At 49.0% G+C, this 14,803-nt stretch overlaps 7 protein-coding genes across 7 annotated transcripts; 2 read left to right on the forward strand and 5 right to left on the reverse strand.

Moving 5' to 3' along the window:
- Positions 1–81: 81 nt before the first annotated feature.
- F5891DRAFT_181246 (uncharacterized protein) lies at positions 82–3,284 on the forward strand. The gene is made up of 3 exons (XM_041370816.1): positions 82–1,150; positions 1,198–2,452; positions 2,504–3,284. The coding sequence occupies exons 1-3, from the start codon at positions 239–241 to the stop codon at positions 3,139–3,141; spliced, it is 2,805 nt and encodes a 934-aa protein (XP_041227848.1). The 5' UTR covers positions 82–238; the 3' UTR covers positions 3,142–3,284.
- A 143-nt stretch (positions 3,285–3,427) lies between these two features.
- On the reverse strand, positions 3,428–5,458 carry F5891DRAFT_949494 (uncharacterized protein; the record flags this gene model as incomplete). The annotated part of the gene is made up of 5 exons (XM_041374880.1): positions 3,428–3,732; positions 3,788–4,214; positions 4,266–5,027; positions 5,079–5,383; positions 5,437–5,458. 5 exons carry the CDS (start codon positions 5,456–5,458, stop codon positions 3,428–3,430), a joined length of 1,821 nt encoding a protein of 606 aa, XP_041227849.1.
- A 176-nt stretch (positions 5,459–5,634) lies between these two features.
- Positions 5,635–6,597, reverse strand: F5891DRAFT_1025629 (ribosomal protein L18e/L15P). The gene is made up of 5 exons (XM_041361368.1): positions 6,507–6,597; positions 6,210–6,337; positions 5,935–6,153; positions 5,832–5,885; positions 5,635–5,779 (listed from the first exon to the last, which is right to left on the reverse strand). The coding sequence occupies exons 2-5, from the start codon at positions 6,332–6,334 to the stop codon at positions 5,734–5,736; spliced, it is 444 nt and encodes a 147-aa protein (XP_041227850.1). The 5' UTR covers positions 6,335–6,337; positions 6,507–6,597; the 3' UTR covers positions 5,635–5,733.
- Positions 6,592–7,596, forward strand: F5891DRAFT_1025635 (DNA-directed RNA polymerase). Its single transcript, XM_041361369.1, has 4 exons — positions 6,592–6,669; positions 6,814–7,049; positions 7,102–7,191; positions 7,250–7,596. The coding sequence occupies exons 2-4, from the start codon at positions 6,997–6,999 to the stop codon at positions 7,533–7,535; spliced, it is 429 nt and encodes a 142-aa protein (XP_041227851.1). The 5' UTR covers positions 6,592–6,669; positions 6,814–6,996; the 3' UTR covers positions 7,536–7,596.
- F5891DRAFT_1025640 (P-loop containing nucleoside triphosphate hydrolase protein) lies at positions 7,564–9,795 on the reverse strand. The gene is made up of 7 exons (XM_041361370.1): positions 9,406–9,795; positions 9,013–9,176; positions 8,856–8,958; positions 8,672–8,785; positions 8,441–8,617; positions 8,306–8,386; positions 7,564–8,247 (listed from the first exon to the last, which is right to left on the reverse strand). Exons 1-7 carry the CDS (start codon positions 9,572–9,574, stop codon positions 7,763–7,765), a joined length of 1,293 nt encoding a protein of 430 aa, XP_041227852.1. The 5' UTR covers positions 9,575–9,795; the 3' UTR covers positions 7,564–7,762.
- A 239-nt stretch (positions 9,796–10,034) lies between these two features.
- Positions 10,035–11,393, reverse strand: F5891DRAFT_1025648 (uncharacterized protein). Its single transcript, XM_041361371.1, has 2 exons — positions 10,512–11,393; positions 10,035–10,451 (listed from the first exon to the last, which is right to left on the reverse strand). The coding sequence occupies exon 1, from the start codon at positions 11,328–11,330 to the stop codon at positions 10,515–10,517; it is 816 nt and encodes a 271-aa protein (XP_041227853.1). The 5' UTR covers positions 11,331–11,393; the 3' UTR covers positions 10,035–10,451; positions 10,512–10,514.
- A 2,217-nt stretch (positions 11,394–13,610) lies between these two features.
- On the reverse strand, positions 13,611–14,798 carry F5891DRAFT_1025653 (uncharacterized protein). The gene is made up of 4 exons (XM_041361372.1): positions 14,459–14,798; positions 14,247–14,400; positions 14,007–14,184; positions 13,611–13,950 (listed from the first exon to the last, which is right to left on the reverse strand). The coding sequence occupies exons 1-4, from the start codon at positions 14,642–14,644 to the stop codon at positions 13,755–13,757; spliced, it is 714 nt and encodes a 237-aa protein (XP_041227854.1). The 5' UTR covers positions 14,645–14,798; the 3' UTR covers positions 13,611–13,754.
- Positions 14,799–14,803: the final 5 nt, after the last annotated feature.

Here is a 14,803-nt window from a genome sequence, read left to right on the forward strand (position 1 = left end):
CTAGTATTTTAACCACTAATACAACGAGCATTATGGAGATACACCATATTAAGGTTATCTTAATTCCCACGCATCACCTTCTCGAGATCGACGCTAGAGCCTTGCCGGTAACTTCTTGCTTCCTCTCGCCCACAACACTACACGCTGTACCAGTGCATTCTACACACCCTTCTCTACTCGGCCCACTATTCATCTTTATATTTTTAACCGTTAATCAAACCCACAGATACCTATTATAATGACTTCGATAGTCGACCAACCCCCTCGTGCACCCCCCATCAAGTATACCGCTCATCTAGGAACTCGCTGGCAGAAAGAAAAGGCTGCCGCAGGTCACGGCGCCTTCGAGTTTCCCGAAGATCCAAGATATATCGGCCAGTGGATCATCGGCGAGTGCGTCGGCAAAGGTGCAAGTGGTCGCGTCCGCATCGCAAAGCACCGTCGTACCGGCCAACTCGCCGCAGTCAAAATTCTTCCCCTTCAACCACTAGTCAACTCCCGTGCTTCCCTTGCCACACAGCAGGCAAAATCAGAAAAGCAGCGGTTGGGTATCGATAGAGAAATTATCATGATGAAGCTCATGAACCACCCAAACATCCTCCGTATCTACGATGTATTTGAAGGCGAGAAGGAACTTTACCTCGTCCTCGAGTACGTAGAAGGTGGCGAGCTCTTTGACTTTCTTGTCAACCGCGGAAGGCTCCCTCCTCTAGAGGCTCTCTCCTTTTTCAAGCAAATTGTCTATGGACTTAACTATGCTCACACTTTCTCTATCATTCATCGTGACCTTAAACCCGAAAATATCCTGATTCACTCACTAAAACCGCCACTCATTAAACTGGCCGATTGGGGCATGGCCGCCTTTGCCCCTCCTGCCCTACAGCTCGAGACTAGTTGTGGAAGTCCTCACTACGCAAGCCCAGAGATTGTCAACGGTCTGAAATACAGAGGCAATGCCACTGATATCTGGAGCTGCGGCGTTATCCTCTTCGCGTTACTTACCGGCAGGCTTCCATTTGACGACAAGAATGTCAGGATTCTTCTTTCTAAAGTGAAGGCGGGCAAGTACGATATTCCAGCCTACATCGATCCTCAGGCAAAAGACCTCTTAACTCGCATGTTGGTAGTAGATGTTAACCGTCGTATTACGGTAAGCGGTAGTTCTTTATTATTTTCAACATTATCAAACGCTCTCAGATTCCCGAGATAATGGCTCACCCCTGGTTCAACAAACCAACTCCCGGGATTGTCTATGTTCCAGCTCCCTCTGTCGTCGAATTAGCTCTTCCCCTCCCGTCAGCGGCCCGTATCGACCCTGATCTTTTGGAATCTCTTCGCGTCATCTGGGGGAGACATGGCGACATCGAAATGATCAAAGCCGACCTTTTGAGCTCACCAGGCGAAGGCACATTGGCTAAGGCATTCTATTTCTTGTTGCAACACTACCGCGAGCAAACTTTGAAGGATCATGGTATTATTCTCGATGTAGGCGAGACGCCTGTGTCTCCTGGCATGAAGGTTATTACAAAACAATACATGTCCCCCCCTCCAAAGAGAAGCGTCGATGCAGATGCGCATTCTTTACGTCTACAGAGTATTCGGGATGCGCCTCCCCCTCCGTCCCGCACACCATCGCCACAGCAAGCTGGTCTGGCGTCTCCTTTCGTTGACGGAGCTTTGCGAGCCCGACCCCCGTCCCCGATCGGGCCCAGGCCACCTCGTGTCCGACCTATGTCCTCCCCGGCCCGTGAGGTCCCCATACGTCATAAGAGCATGAGAATTGGCCATACCATCGCTGATCCTGTGAATGCCCACCCCGAGCCCCAATACAGGACGCGTGCATCAACCGTCTCCCTTCTCTATCCTCGAGCGAATCAGGACCAGCACAGTTATCACGCTCACAACCAGCAAATGTTCCAACCTCTGACCGTTCCAAGCACACCGCCAATGGGGTCTCGTTTTCCTGGCGCTCCTGCACACCCCGTCCTCAATCCTTGTATTATCCGAGCTCCTATTCCAGTCTCCGCTGTTGCGAACGAACAAGTTTCAGCAAACTCGATAGAAGTCGATATGCAGCCTGCGACGGGCTCTGATCCGGATTGGGTGAACGTTCTTTCTGCGTGGCACACTGTGGCGCAGGGGCACAATCAGGAGCAGGCTTTCCATTCTCCGACTCGAGGATACAGCGAGACATTTGTTAACCGTCATGGATATGCCCCGTTGAATGGCCCTATGGTCGATTATGAGTATGACCGATTCTCCAGTGGAGCCAATAAGGAGAATCACGACCATCATAACTTCCGACAGCCTTACCGGGAGGGCAGCGATATCATGCAGGCACGTGGTGGGCTGTTTGGTGGTAGGCTCAACGAGGGACGCGTCGGTCGCGAGTTGCGCAATAGTGTCTATGGTGCTCGTGAGGTTATGAAAGAAAAGGACAAAAAGGCACGACGTAAGGATTTTTCTTTTTCTCTGTTGCACTTAAATATTAACATCTTACCAGCCCCCGCGCTTGATTTGCACCCACAAGTTCACCCATCCAAGCGTTCCATCCTCGGCTCGCCACTCCAGATCCCCTCACCCGTCATGCCCTCTATCCTCGCCTCCCCTGTTGGCGAAGTCAAAGGCTGGTTTTCCAACCTCTTCAACTGGAAAGCACACACCTACGTGCTCTGTTCGACGGATACGTTGTACGCCACGCGCAATGAGGCTGTTCGCATTCTCGAGCACTTTGGCGTCATCGTGGGCCTTGAGGAGACGGATGGGCATGGGGTTCTCCGATGTCGTATGAACGACCTCATGGACACAATGTCAGGATCGGTCATACAGAAACCAGTTCGGTTCCGTGTCGAGTTCTCCTCGTCATCTTCGTCCTCGTCGTCTCCACGGTCCCCCACCCCTGCTAGTCCACGATTACCCATGTATCATGCTTCAGGACCGATGTCGCCTACGTTTCGATACGGGTTTGGGAAGCCGTCGTTAGGGAGCGGATTCACCTGCGCGATCCTGCTTGTGCAAGAGAAGGGGTCGTTGTCTAGTTTTAGGATGGTGTGTAGGTGGCTGAGGGAGGAGTGGGCGTTGGATGCTTTGCAGTCACCTGTTGCTATGACTGGGGCGTTTACGGAGCGGCTTGTGGTGTGACGCGGCGAGACTTGCACACTATGTCACTCCCTGTCTTTATTTGACGAGAATATCAGACGACTCGTGTACAGGTTATGTCATTTTACATCCGATAAGTTAGAATACGGTATCGGTACAAGAAAGATCCTAGAGTGAAATGAAACTACACATAAACTATACGAGTGATCAGAGTGAAAACAATAATGAGTGTTCGGAGACAGCCAGCCAGCCACAAACACGACCCAAATCATATAAAGTCCTAGATCAGCCTACACATCACATAAAAGACTGGACAAGCCGTGGGATTCTAAACAATTGACACGGGCACCTCTGCAGGGTGCTCGCTTTCTGTGGCCTCGGCGGTATGTTCGCCGTCAGAACGCGCCACGCTCAGACGCATGAGGCCTGAACGGATGCTATTGAACATACCGCCAGGTGCCGGCGGCGCGGTTGCCAGAGGGTCGTCGTCGTGTTCATCCTCACGTTCATGCTCGTGTTCGTGCTCATGTTCGTCATCCTCATGCTCGTGCTCATCGATGGACGCACGATGTTCATCGTCGGATATATCCTTCGTCGGAGGTGTCGTTGAAATCCGTAAAAGCGAGGTGTAAGCTGGATATGTGCACGATATGTCAGGCGAGACGCAAGTAAGATATATGCAACTTACGTCGACGGCAGACGGGGCAAAACCAGCCTTTTGCCTTTCGCTTTCTGCGTATGTTCTGAGCGATCGTGGTGGGTACTGGAGCTGGAGCAGAGCCTTCTGTAGCTGAAGCCTCACCGCCCGCAGGTGCAGTTGTGGTTTCTTCAGTGTGGATAATATTGCCGCCAGCACCGAATTCGACCATATTAATGGCACATTCCTTGCATGCGACGAGGTGGCGGCAAGGGAGTAGAATAACCTCGCGTGGGGAAGAAAGGCATAGTAAACACTCAGATGAAGGTTCATCCTCGTGTATAGGCGCTGCGGATGCAGACGTGGGCGGGTAAGTATGTGCGTCCGGTGTGGAAGAAGCCGCATGTGGTTGAGAGGATGAAGTAGACTGAGAGGAAAGACCATAGATCTCGTGCAAGTGGAACGTGTGAGGTCCAATCTACGAATCATAAAATGAAAAAAGGATAGAGTGACCAGATACGAAACGCACCGTGGCTTCACGTTTCACAACCTTGACGACCCAAGACCTGGTGTCTTCTTTTTCATCATCGGGCGCAGTGCCGAACCGGACGACATGGAGGTATGTTATCTGCTCGTTGACTACAGACAGGTCGGTACCGCCCTCGTCCAACGCTGATAACCGGATAGTGACTCGAACGCCATCCTTCACCTCTTCTTTGTCCCCTTTCTCTTCACTTCCTTCAACTGTGGGTGCAGATACTTCTGCATCAACAACGGCAAGCGCGGGTCCTGATACAGACGTGCTAGTGGAGCGCTTCCGGAAATTGAATCCCGTAAAGCGTTTCCGGACACGGTCGTTCCTACTACTAGCAGGAGCGGAGGAGTCAACACTATCTGCTGCTCGGGACGACTCGGGAACTCCGGTAATCTGGGAAGAGACAGTCTCTGCTTCGATATGTTGGTGCTCAAACCTTCCTAATTCGAGGGTTGCACCTTCATCTAGATGCAATACTTTACCAAAACCACCGTCAACGATGGATTCGAAAACAGAGATGCACGAGTAGCCCGTGCTATCTATGGTCTCTGCATAGGGGTGGTCTGCAGGTAGCACCACACTAACGTTTATGCGACACTTGGCTGCGTCGCAATCGTATTCGAATTCCAAACCATGGTTATGGTGAGAATCAACTTGGTCCGGATCATCTCCCGATGAGATGATCAAAGGACATAAGCGGAGCGTGGGCCGCTTGAGATTAACCAACGCCTGGAGAGTAGTCGTTGGCTGTGAAGGCTGTGCATGAGTCAGTACATAAGACGGGACATCAGACGATGCTTGGAGCACCTCTTTGCTCCTTGTGATCCAGTTCTGGATAATATTTGAAGAGACATTATCTGCGGGAGCCTTTTGTCCCAAGGATTGAGCCCACTGGGGTGTAGAGCCGACGACGCCAATGTTGGGCCCGAAGAGGGTCTCCTGTTTCTTCTCCTTCTTGGATGAATCATCGTCCATGTTGATGATGACGGCATCTTGTGTATTTGTGCGAGCCATGGAGGTAGCAGTACGAGATGTGTGGGTATCGGTGCGAGCTAGGAAAGGAGTAGCGTGAAGACGACGAGTGCGATTCCAAGTTGAATACTGATTGTGATCTACAAGGATGATTAACAGGGATAGAAATGGACTAGCAGGGTTTAATTCTTACACCAAGTAGAGATGGAAGCCATCCTCGTGGGTTTAGGATGAAGAAGCGCAGCATATAGGCAACTTCCTCCTACTATGGGAAAATTCAAAAAGCCGATGGTCATACTGACGAATCACTGATCATTCTAAATTAGTCTGCTTGCTCTAACTATCCTTGGCTTCAATCTTCATGTACAACTTCACCGTTCACAATTAATTATCATGTTTCAGGCATGGGCGTTCTTATTGCAGCATGTCATAATAGTATCATGGTGTGTGATAGGTAAAAGAAAAAAACAATGATGATGGGACTCAGAGCCTATGCCACTAGCGACACGACACCGCCAGCCTCCTTAATTTTAGCTCTGCGCACTGCGTGAGTATACTCTCAGGAATAAGGGAGTGTATTCAACATACTCTGCTTTCTGCGAGACAAAACGTGCCTTGACGATAAAAGGAAGCTTGGGCAGTCTGCTTCAAAGTCAGAATTGATACGAGATCAAAGTAGATCACGACTCACTGTCCATTACCAAGCACCTTTCCATAGCCATGTTGGAGGGTGTCAATGACAGGAACAACCTCAGAGTCCTCCGTCAACCCTTGCTTTTCCGCTTCAGGCACAAGCGCCCATAGTTTATCAACGTTAATGATAGGCCGCCATTGTGCGTTGCGGGTCAAATGGTAGTGGCGCATACCAACTTTACCGAAGTAACCAGGATGGTACTTATCGAAGTTGGTGCTGAGGGTGATCAAATTTAATTCGCTGCAAAGAGCCTGATACCAAATCAAACACACCGGTGGTGGTGCTGACCACCAGCGAGACCGCGACCTCCGGGATGTTTACGGTGCTTTCCAACACGACCATGACCGGCAGAGACGTGGCCACGGTGCTTGCGAGTCTTCGAGAGATGGGTCGGCATTTTCTGCAAAACCAAGCATCCAATATCAATAATCTGATGCATCCAAGTCGGGCCCCATGCATCCAGCAGCAAGATATCATCTCTCAGCACCACGACACCTCCATTCGACAGCTCCGGTCGCGTATAATCTCCTGCTGGATAAACGGGGCGTAATAAACGAGCATGAACTGACCTTGAGGCGCGAGTGTTGGTGTCGGTGACCTTGCCTCTAAGTTTCTCGATGCAGGACTGTCGGCGGTTATAGCGGAGTTTCAAAAGTCGGCTTTGCGCCAAACCCCTACCTTGTACCACCTTCACGGCCTCAATCTTTTCAGGGCGTTGTAGCATATCCTGAGGTGAGTTTCATCATCAATCAGCACGCAAATGATGGCCTTAGGCACTACGTAAGGAGTTGCTAAGAAAAATCTTTCTAATGGACACAATCTGTTTTTCTGATACTTTTTATGCTTGTTTCGGGGTTCTGACGACCTCGACCCCAGATATACGCACAAATTTGCTGGCCGAGACAGTGATAGTAGGTGCGAGCATAGGAGAAAAGCAGGGCTCTACGTGATAATTGGCATCGCATACTGTGTTGAATTGAACTATGTTCGTGACTACCGTGTCCCTTCCTCGCCACTGCGAGCTTATACAAGTCTCCATGGTGCTTCCTCATAGCTGTTATGAACGCGCCAAACAGATTTGAGCTCTTTGTCCTCGAAGACGGCGAGAAACCGTGCGTTTCTGCAATTGCATCTTAAAGCAGACGCTTGACAGATGGGTCACAGTGTCGAAGTCACAGAAGACACCAAAATACCCAATGCAGCCACTTTCAAGATCGTGAAGCAAGACCACACGTTGGGTAACATGATTCGCGCGTACGTCTCTACTAAGCACCCGTGTTCTACCTCCTGGAGTGTGTGAATTGTCTTCCAGGCAAGTTCTTTCGATGCCTCAAGTGCTCTTTGCCGGATACAAAGTACCTCATCCACTACATCCCTATTTCCTGTTGAAAATTCAGACGGATGGATCCATGACGCCGCAAGCTGTCCTGGAGCAAGCCTGTACGAAACTCATTGCCACAATATCCTCGCTTGAGGCAAAGTTCAAGCGAGAGTTCTCCTTCAAGACGACTGAGGGTAATGTGCCAGAGGACCCATATGGCACGACGGGCGCAAGTGCGCAGAACTGGGGGACAGGGAAGGATTATTTGGATTTTTAGGATACACATACCTGTCACGTCGTGGTCGTACATGTGTATATAATATCGCCTTTGTTGAGTATACCGATTTTTGCACCCCGAACCACGCGGATCACCGCGGCAACGTGTCTGCAGTGATATTTCACAGGGCGCAGTGGGTGCGTTGTCATTGTGCGCAGCTAAACACAATATATGGCTACAGATAAACCATAAGTAATGTAGGGTGCCGTAGAAAACACCGTGGATAATTATGCAGCTTTACGTGCAGCAAACTTCGCCTTGGATTTCGCAGCACGCATGGACTGCTTCTCCTGCCAGCTACGTTTCCTCTCTTGGGTTGTACTAATCCCGACTCCTGACCGCTCGTCCTCGCTCGCTGCCCTGATTGATTCATCTATGCACTCTTCCATTTTCATTTGTACCGCCGATTCAAAATCTCCGCCGGTAGAATTTATAGACGCATCCACCGTCCATTCGAAATCGAAACCCCATCCACGTCGCAGTGACGGTGCATGAAATCCATCCGACCCCGTCGGAAGCTTTTCTGGAACCGAAGCAGATACAAGACCGCCTTCATTGCGCCACCATTCTACGAACCACTTTGCTGCTCTCACGGTGTCCTTCTCGCCCCCTCGTAACAGCATATTAAGCCGTATCGCAAGTTGCTCCAAAAAATCTTCCGCATCTGTAGATGGACGTGAACCAGGCGGGAGAAGTGTTAAATATGCTGGCGCTATATGTCTATCGGGTCAGAACCGCAAAGCAGTGACGGTATGGCAGAGCAGACGCACAAATAGGATTTAGCACGTTCAGCCTATACAGCAAGTATGCAACAAGCGCTTCGATGTCATATAAGCTCTCTTTAATGCCGGCTGCGGTGAAATATATTTCAGCCAAATATGCACCGGTGATAAAATACGTTTTACCTATGAGAGCAAGCTTGACTCCTCGCTCTGCACCCCGATCACCTCTCCCGAGAAATGGTAGCATTACACCGGGCGAATCATATGAATATACGAGCGGATCTTCTGAGAGCTTAAGGCGGGTTGAGATAGCGCGTGTATGGCCAGGCTGTGCAGATGTTTGTAGTGCCTTTGGCGTCCCTGCGTGTATGTGCTTAACTCATTTTGAGGGGTCAATGTATGATTTAAACTCACGACCTGGGATACCCATATTGCGAAGGGAGTTCAATAATGTTGATTTGCCAACATTAGGCATGCCAATCACCAGGACATTCATCTCAGTTGCATGAGGGTTCCTCTTGGCTATATCTACATTTTTCGTCAGCTTCATTGCGCCAAGGAAAACAGGGTAGACATGTCGAGAAAATCAGCCACATACTTATGAGCATTTCGCTCAGGGATCTTATGTCTCGCGGTTTATTACAAGAAGCGAAATGCACCGTTTGATCAGGAAATTTTGTTTTCATGGCTCTCTTAAAGGGCTGCGTTTAAAGGGGAATGAGACAGCACGATGAACAGGGGAGGCAAGAAATTACCTCGACACCCCATTCAGGGACGAAGTCACGCTTGTTTAAGACCACGATACGTTCGCAGATTGGGCCACCATAGCCTAGGGACGAATTCCTAGATGGAGTGAGAGAAATGGGAGTGACATGGGTGGAGTGGTGGCCGCGCTCGGCCCTCCATTTGTTGATAGCACCTGTCAAAAATAGAATGTATCAGGGCCGATAATGCTACCCGTCGTAAAATAGGGTGATTCCAGAACAGGGCAAGAACGAAGGAAGTTCTGGATAAGAAAATAGTCACATAGGTGACAGCGGAAGCAATTATAGGGTGGAACTGAAACTAGACCAAGATAATGTTTTTCTTTCTCAAAACGGCTACGCACCGGGACCGAATAATAAGTAGGCCGGAGGAGATAAGCTTACCTTCCAGATTGTTGTTAATGCTAGTGAGAGGTAGACGAGAGTCTCTGAGCTCCAGGACAACATCTGTACGGGACAGTAGTGCTGGAAGCTGCTTCGTGAATCGGTTCATGTGCCCAGGGAACCATGACGGTGGGGATGGAAGCGCAGGAAGTGACATGACAGACATCATTTTGAGCTAACCGTTAATTAGATACAATATTGTGGATTCAGTCGGCAGCAAAATGGGCTGATGGCTTCCGACCGGAGTTTGATCCGGGAAAATGGAGAGAGGTGGGCTCCGCTGTAACCTGAGACAATTGGAATGCAGGATAAGCAACGTAACGCATATAATAAGAGTTGTCCTATTGAACTAGCTGTTATGGTCTTCCAGTTGTGTGATGTTGGTTTGTGACAAAAGGATTACTGAAGTACATACGCTGCTTAGAATGAACATGGTTGTTTGGCTTTATTGAATTCTAAAGCCTCCGGCATCTCGGCACAATCAATCACTACGACTGGTGAGTGCAAATATTGACGGAACTTCCGCGATTGCAGGGAGACCCGGTTTGGACCGGGCAGTGCATCGACGTTCCTTGCATGAGACATCCGTTCAAGTTATGGATACGATACTGCTCGCAAACTGGATACCATGAAAGCACAATCCCAGATTATTAGGAATTTCATTCATCGGCCGACATCAAAATCGGTCATCATACATACATATATTTAGCAAAGGATACCCAGAAAGGCTGGTAGCTAGATAAAGAAAGCCAACACCATGACACCCGACCAAACAACGGAAGACGACAAGATTGACTGTTAAAACCAGGCGGTACAACAAATACAGAACTAGGACCAAAATTGATATATGTGTGCATATACTGTAGCTATAGTTATTGAGATGAGCGAGATAGAGGTGTAAGAAACCAGTTAAGATGGTGGGGAATATACCAAAGGGGGTAAGTTGCAATTCGGACGAAATCCTTCCGACCCGTGGGCTGGTATCAGTGTGATTTCAAGGGGCATCGCGATGAGAAGGGCAGGGGTATGATGGTGTGTGTAAGGAGCTGTAGAACGTCCATCAGATCATATTTTACAGCGGCAAGTAAGGCGGTGAAATTCCAGACCATTTATACCCAACCATCCTTTCCAACACCTATTGCGTCGAAACTTTTGCCACTGCGTGTGCGTCTCTCCTGTAGCACAGGGACTGCATCTAGATTGATGAGCTTCTCGGACGGCGCTGGCGAACCCTCCACCCAACCCTTCCAGCCCTTCTTCACAGCAATTCTTTTTTTCCGTGGTTGTGGAGCGCTTCTGTAATGGATGAAGGCATCAGAATCGAGATAGTCATCTGCAGGTGTGCGGGGGCGCTTCGATGATGTACGGGATGTAGCCGAAGAAACTGACGGTCCGGGGGTAGACTGTGGGGAAGATGCCATTGGGGGCGGTGTAACGGATACAGAGCGCTGCATGGTCGCAATGTGTATAGTAGGTCGGTGACTCGTCCCGCGGGCGCGCCAGAAAGAAGAGGTCTGCACGGCAGGGGCACTGATTGATTGGATAGCCACGATGGGCGCAGGTGGAGGTGCAGTGGCACTCTCCACTTTGATAGGTTTCTCTGGAACCTTGGAGGTCGCTTTTGTCCTTTGTTTCTCCTTCAGACGTTCCCTCTTCTCTTTCTTTTTTGTTCTACGCGTCTCTTCCTCCTTCTCAACTTCCTTGTAAGGTGCTACGCCATTGAGTAGGCTAGTAAGCACATCCCGGGGAGGTCGTAGATCGAAATCGCCAGCGAGGACACTAGTAGCGGTGCGGCGTTGCCGCTTATGTGCCAGAAACATTGGCTGGTGGTGGGGAACCAAACGAATTGTTGTTGAGAGGGGCATGGAGTAAGGGGAGGTATAAAAGAAAGGCGCAGTGGAGTCGTGTTTTAAAGTAATTCTCATTGCTTGTTGTACACTTACGGCAAAAGGATAAGCACCCACAAACAAATCATCGTTGATTCTTCCACACCACAACCATATCAATCACGGAACCTTCCACGCTTCCTTAGAAGTCCCTAGAAAAATGATCATTCTGTACGATCCTGGTCACCGGCCTGCGCCAGACCTGTGGCACAGACAAAAGATATAAGTCATTTTCCCTCTTGAGCTTGACCAAACAGCCTGATGTGGCAGCTGCTGTGCAGCCTTGCACGTTTTTGGTCCAACGTTGATATGGTCTGGGAACATTCCAGGAACTGCGCTCCCGCCATGTTTCTAATCTTGCTCTATTGTGAAACTAAGATTGGTTATAATACTCTTATCCATCGCAATCAGATGAAATTAACATCCCCTGAATGGTGCTGATTTTTCTAACAGAGCTTCCACAGCATCTTGATTCTTGATAGGTGATCACTGGTGGTCCCAGTAAAAATATCCCTACGGCTCGCGGCATCCGAGCACTCGCCGTTAGGATCCATTCAAGCCCCGAAGAACAAAGAAGGTCTTCCAGATCCCGAGTCCCTCCCGCGCATCCTCCACGACAAACGGATGGACCTCACGGCGTTATTGCGGCATGCCGTAGCTGTCGAGCGCGCCTTTTAATTGAATTATTAAGACGGTCGCTAATTTACGCACTAGCTCTAGATCTGGCCTACTTTGTAGTTTTCAGTAGGTCTTCTTTACCACCGTAAATCACGCACTGACACACGCCTATGGCGTGTGCTTGGAGAATCCATCACTCCGCGACGATGTACTTCCCTATGGGGCACAACGAGGCCTAATACCTAAGTAACTCTCTGCTTCCGTCATGGTGGAGCAGATACACGTGAATGAACGTGGACCTTCATTTTGGAGAACGTAAGTCGACTTCACTCATTCACTAAAATTCAATGAGACAGATCTTGAAGGGCGCTAATCACAGCCTCGAGGCTAGCGTGCGGCTCGCGTGTTGTACAAGAATTTGCCGAGTTTCAGGCGGAACACAATAGTGCAGGTGACACATTTTTTAAAAATAAATACTGTTTACTCTCGTAGGCGATATCCTGCGAAACAATATGCTTGCGGCATGTTTTCAGCAGTCTGGTGTAGCCCTCCCTGCGACCAATCGAGCAGGAAATTTATGCGACAGAGGTCACTGGTTCCTTGACCTGTTAAACCCTTCAAAACCCTTACCGATGATGAAGGATATTAAATGGTCCTAAAAAGACAACACTGGCTCGCTTTTTGTTTTTGCTTTGCTTTGCTTTGATTTCGACGAAACGTCATTGGCCCCAGAACAAGCGAGTTGTTGCATGACGACCGCCCCGGGTTACAACACTTCGAGACAACGTGATATGGATTGAATTGTCTCGTCACGAGTCTCGACCGCTTTTGCACTTTATCGACATCTACTTATTGTGGCACTAGCGTTTCTTGACAGATTATCGATTGATTTGAGTTTAGGGGAAAGTGGTGATAATACGGCGGGGTAGAAACACATCCCCGCCTATTGCTTCTATCCTTGGTGTCCGGCGCTGCCAGCGAAGTGCCGGATGTTGCCACCCAGTATGCTCTCATCCATCTTGGGATCACAATGATATTTGTCAGAGTGCGAGATTAATAGACCAAAGATCTCGGTTTCAATGTGGTACAGCCTCCTTAATTTTTTTTTTATTACACACATCACTATCCAGTGATGCGTCCACCTGGCTCACATGAGTTTTCTCAGGGCAGATGGCTGGCTGTTCGAAAGGTGACATATTGCTGCGCTGTGGCTGGATTTTTGCTACTTGTAAGTACCGCTCTGCATTGTTTTCAACGGGACCTTCCGGTATGCCGTGCGAAGACACATTAATATTACTTGTAGGGAACACATGGAGCGGGGCATAACCTCCCATTGGAAATCTCAATGGCGGATGATATGTGAGCGCTAGTGAGCTGCGAGGGGGTTCGACCTTTCCGGGAAAAAATATCATAGTCCTCACCACTTTCACGAAGGAATATACAAATGGGTTGCCTTCAAATACGTATGTCAAAACCGGTGTAACGCATCTTCCCGATCCATTTATAAAGGATATGTATTTAGACCGCGGTCGTAATATCCAACAAAACTGGGGCTAGGAAAAGGTTAGGAGGTACCGTAGTGCGGGTCCTCTCGAAATTCTGCTCCATATAGGTGCACAGAACAAGTAGAGTTATGTAGCCGGACAGGATTGTCGACTAAATTGATGAGTGTTCCATATCTCAAAAACTCTTGCGCAAAAAAAATCCGGACGGCGGGTTACACCTGGAGAAACCAATTAAATTATCTCATTATAGTCCGGCTCTCAAACGAATAGCGAGTTGTACAATATAGGGAATGGAATCGGTGATATGTTCGCCCAGACTTCTCAGGGAAAGACGCATGAACTACTGGTCACCGCTCTCTTTATGACCACCAGCGGCAGCTCTATATTCCTCTATATCCTGGTCCAGTTCAGCAACTGACTTTTTGGAAACATTTGACTTATTTATGCGTCGTGGGCCCTTCCTGCGGCGCCTTGATACGGCTTTCGTTCCAGCAGTCTGAACAGTGCGCGGTGACACTACAATTTTTTGAAGGGGCCTGAAAAATCGGATTCCATCATGAATCCAGGAAACCAGTTAAAAAGAATATCTTACACGGGCGAGACGCTTGTGTTCAATGTTTGACTCTGAGGAGCAAGGGGGCCACTTTTAGGAGTACCCGCGAAATTCCCGATGCGTCCTAGTAGCGAAGGAACTGCAGATGTAGGTGTAGACCGTGCAGACCCTGCGGCATCATCCGAATCAACAATTATTTCAATCTTTATTGGACGTCCTAGGCACAAAATCCATATAAACGGGCCGAATGGACCAGAGAAGCGAGTTTAAATTGCTTACTGCCGTCGATGAGTTTACCGTCATACTTCTCACGAGCTGCGGCTGCATCCCCTGGGCGCTGGAACGTTATTACCGCCATCCCTTTCGAGCGCCCTTGTGTATTGTATATCACGAAGCACTCCTTCAAAGGACCTATGGACTTCTTGAACAGTTCCTATGAACAGTGGCTTGTGGTCTGTGCTTTTCAGGTGGATGTTGGGATAACCACGCACTTCGACTTCTGTTTCTCCAACATCTACAGGGAGCCTGCTGAGCAGAATCTTGCTTCCTCGTTCTTTCTGCTTGTCCTTGCTGTCCCGCCATGCAGGTGGCACATTTCCAGCTTGGTTTCCGAGAAGATTCCGCTTTGCGCCATGGTAAGAAGTGATACGTACTTGAGGACGGTCTCGTGCAGACATGATATTCAAAAATCTAGTGATAGGCTGATAGCAAACTAGAGGAGGTACACACTGCAAGGTCAAGTCGCGTCGACAAAGAACGCGAGTCGTTAATAAAATGTATTACATAATAAGCGGAGGGGTTAATGTAATATGAAAATAGACTTGGGGGGTTGTTAG

Source organism: Suillus fuscotomentosus, assembly GCF_016647785.1.
Source record: "Suillus fuscotomentosus strain FC203 chromosome Unknown F5891scaffold_18, whole genome shotgun sequence".
Classification (NCBI taxonomy): domain Eukaryota; kingdom Fungi; phylum Basidiomycota; class Agaricomycetes; order Boletales; family Suillaceae; genus Suillus; species Suillus fuscotomentosus.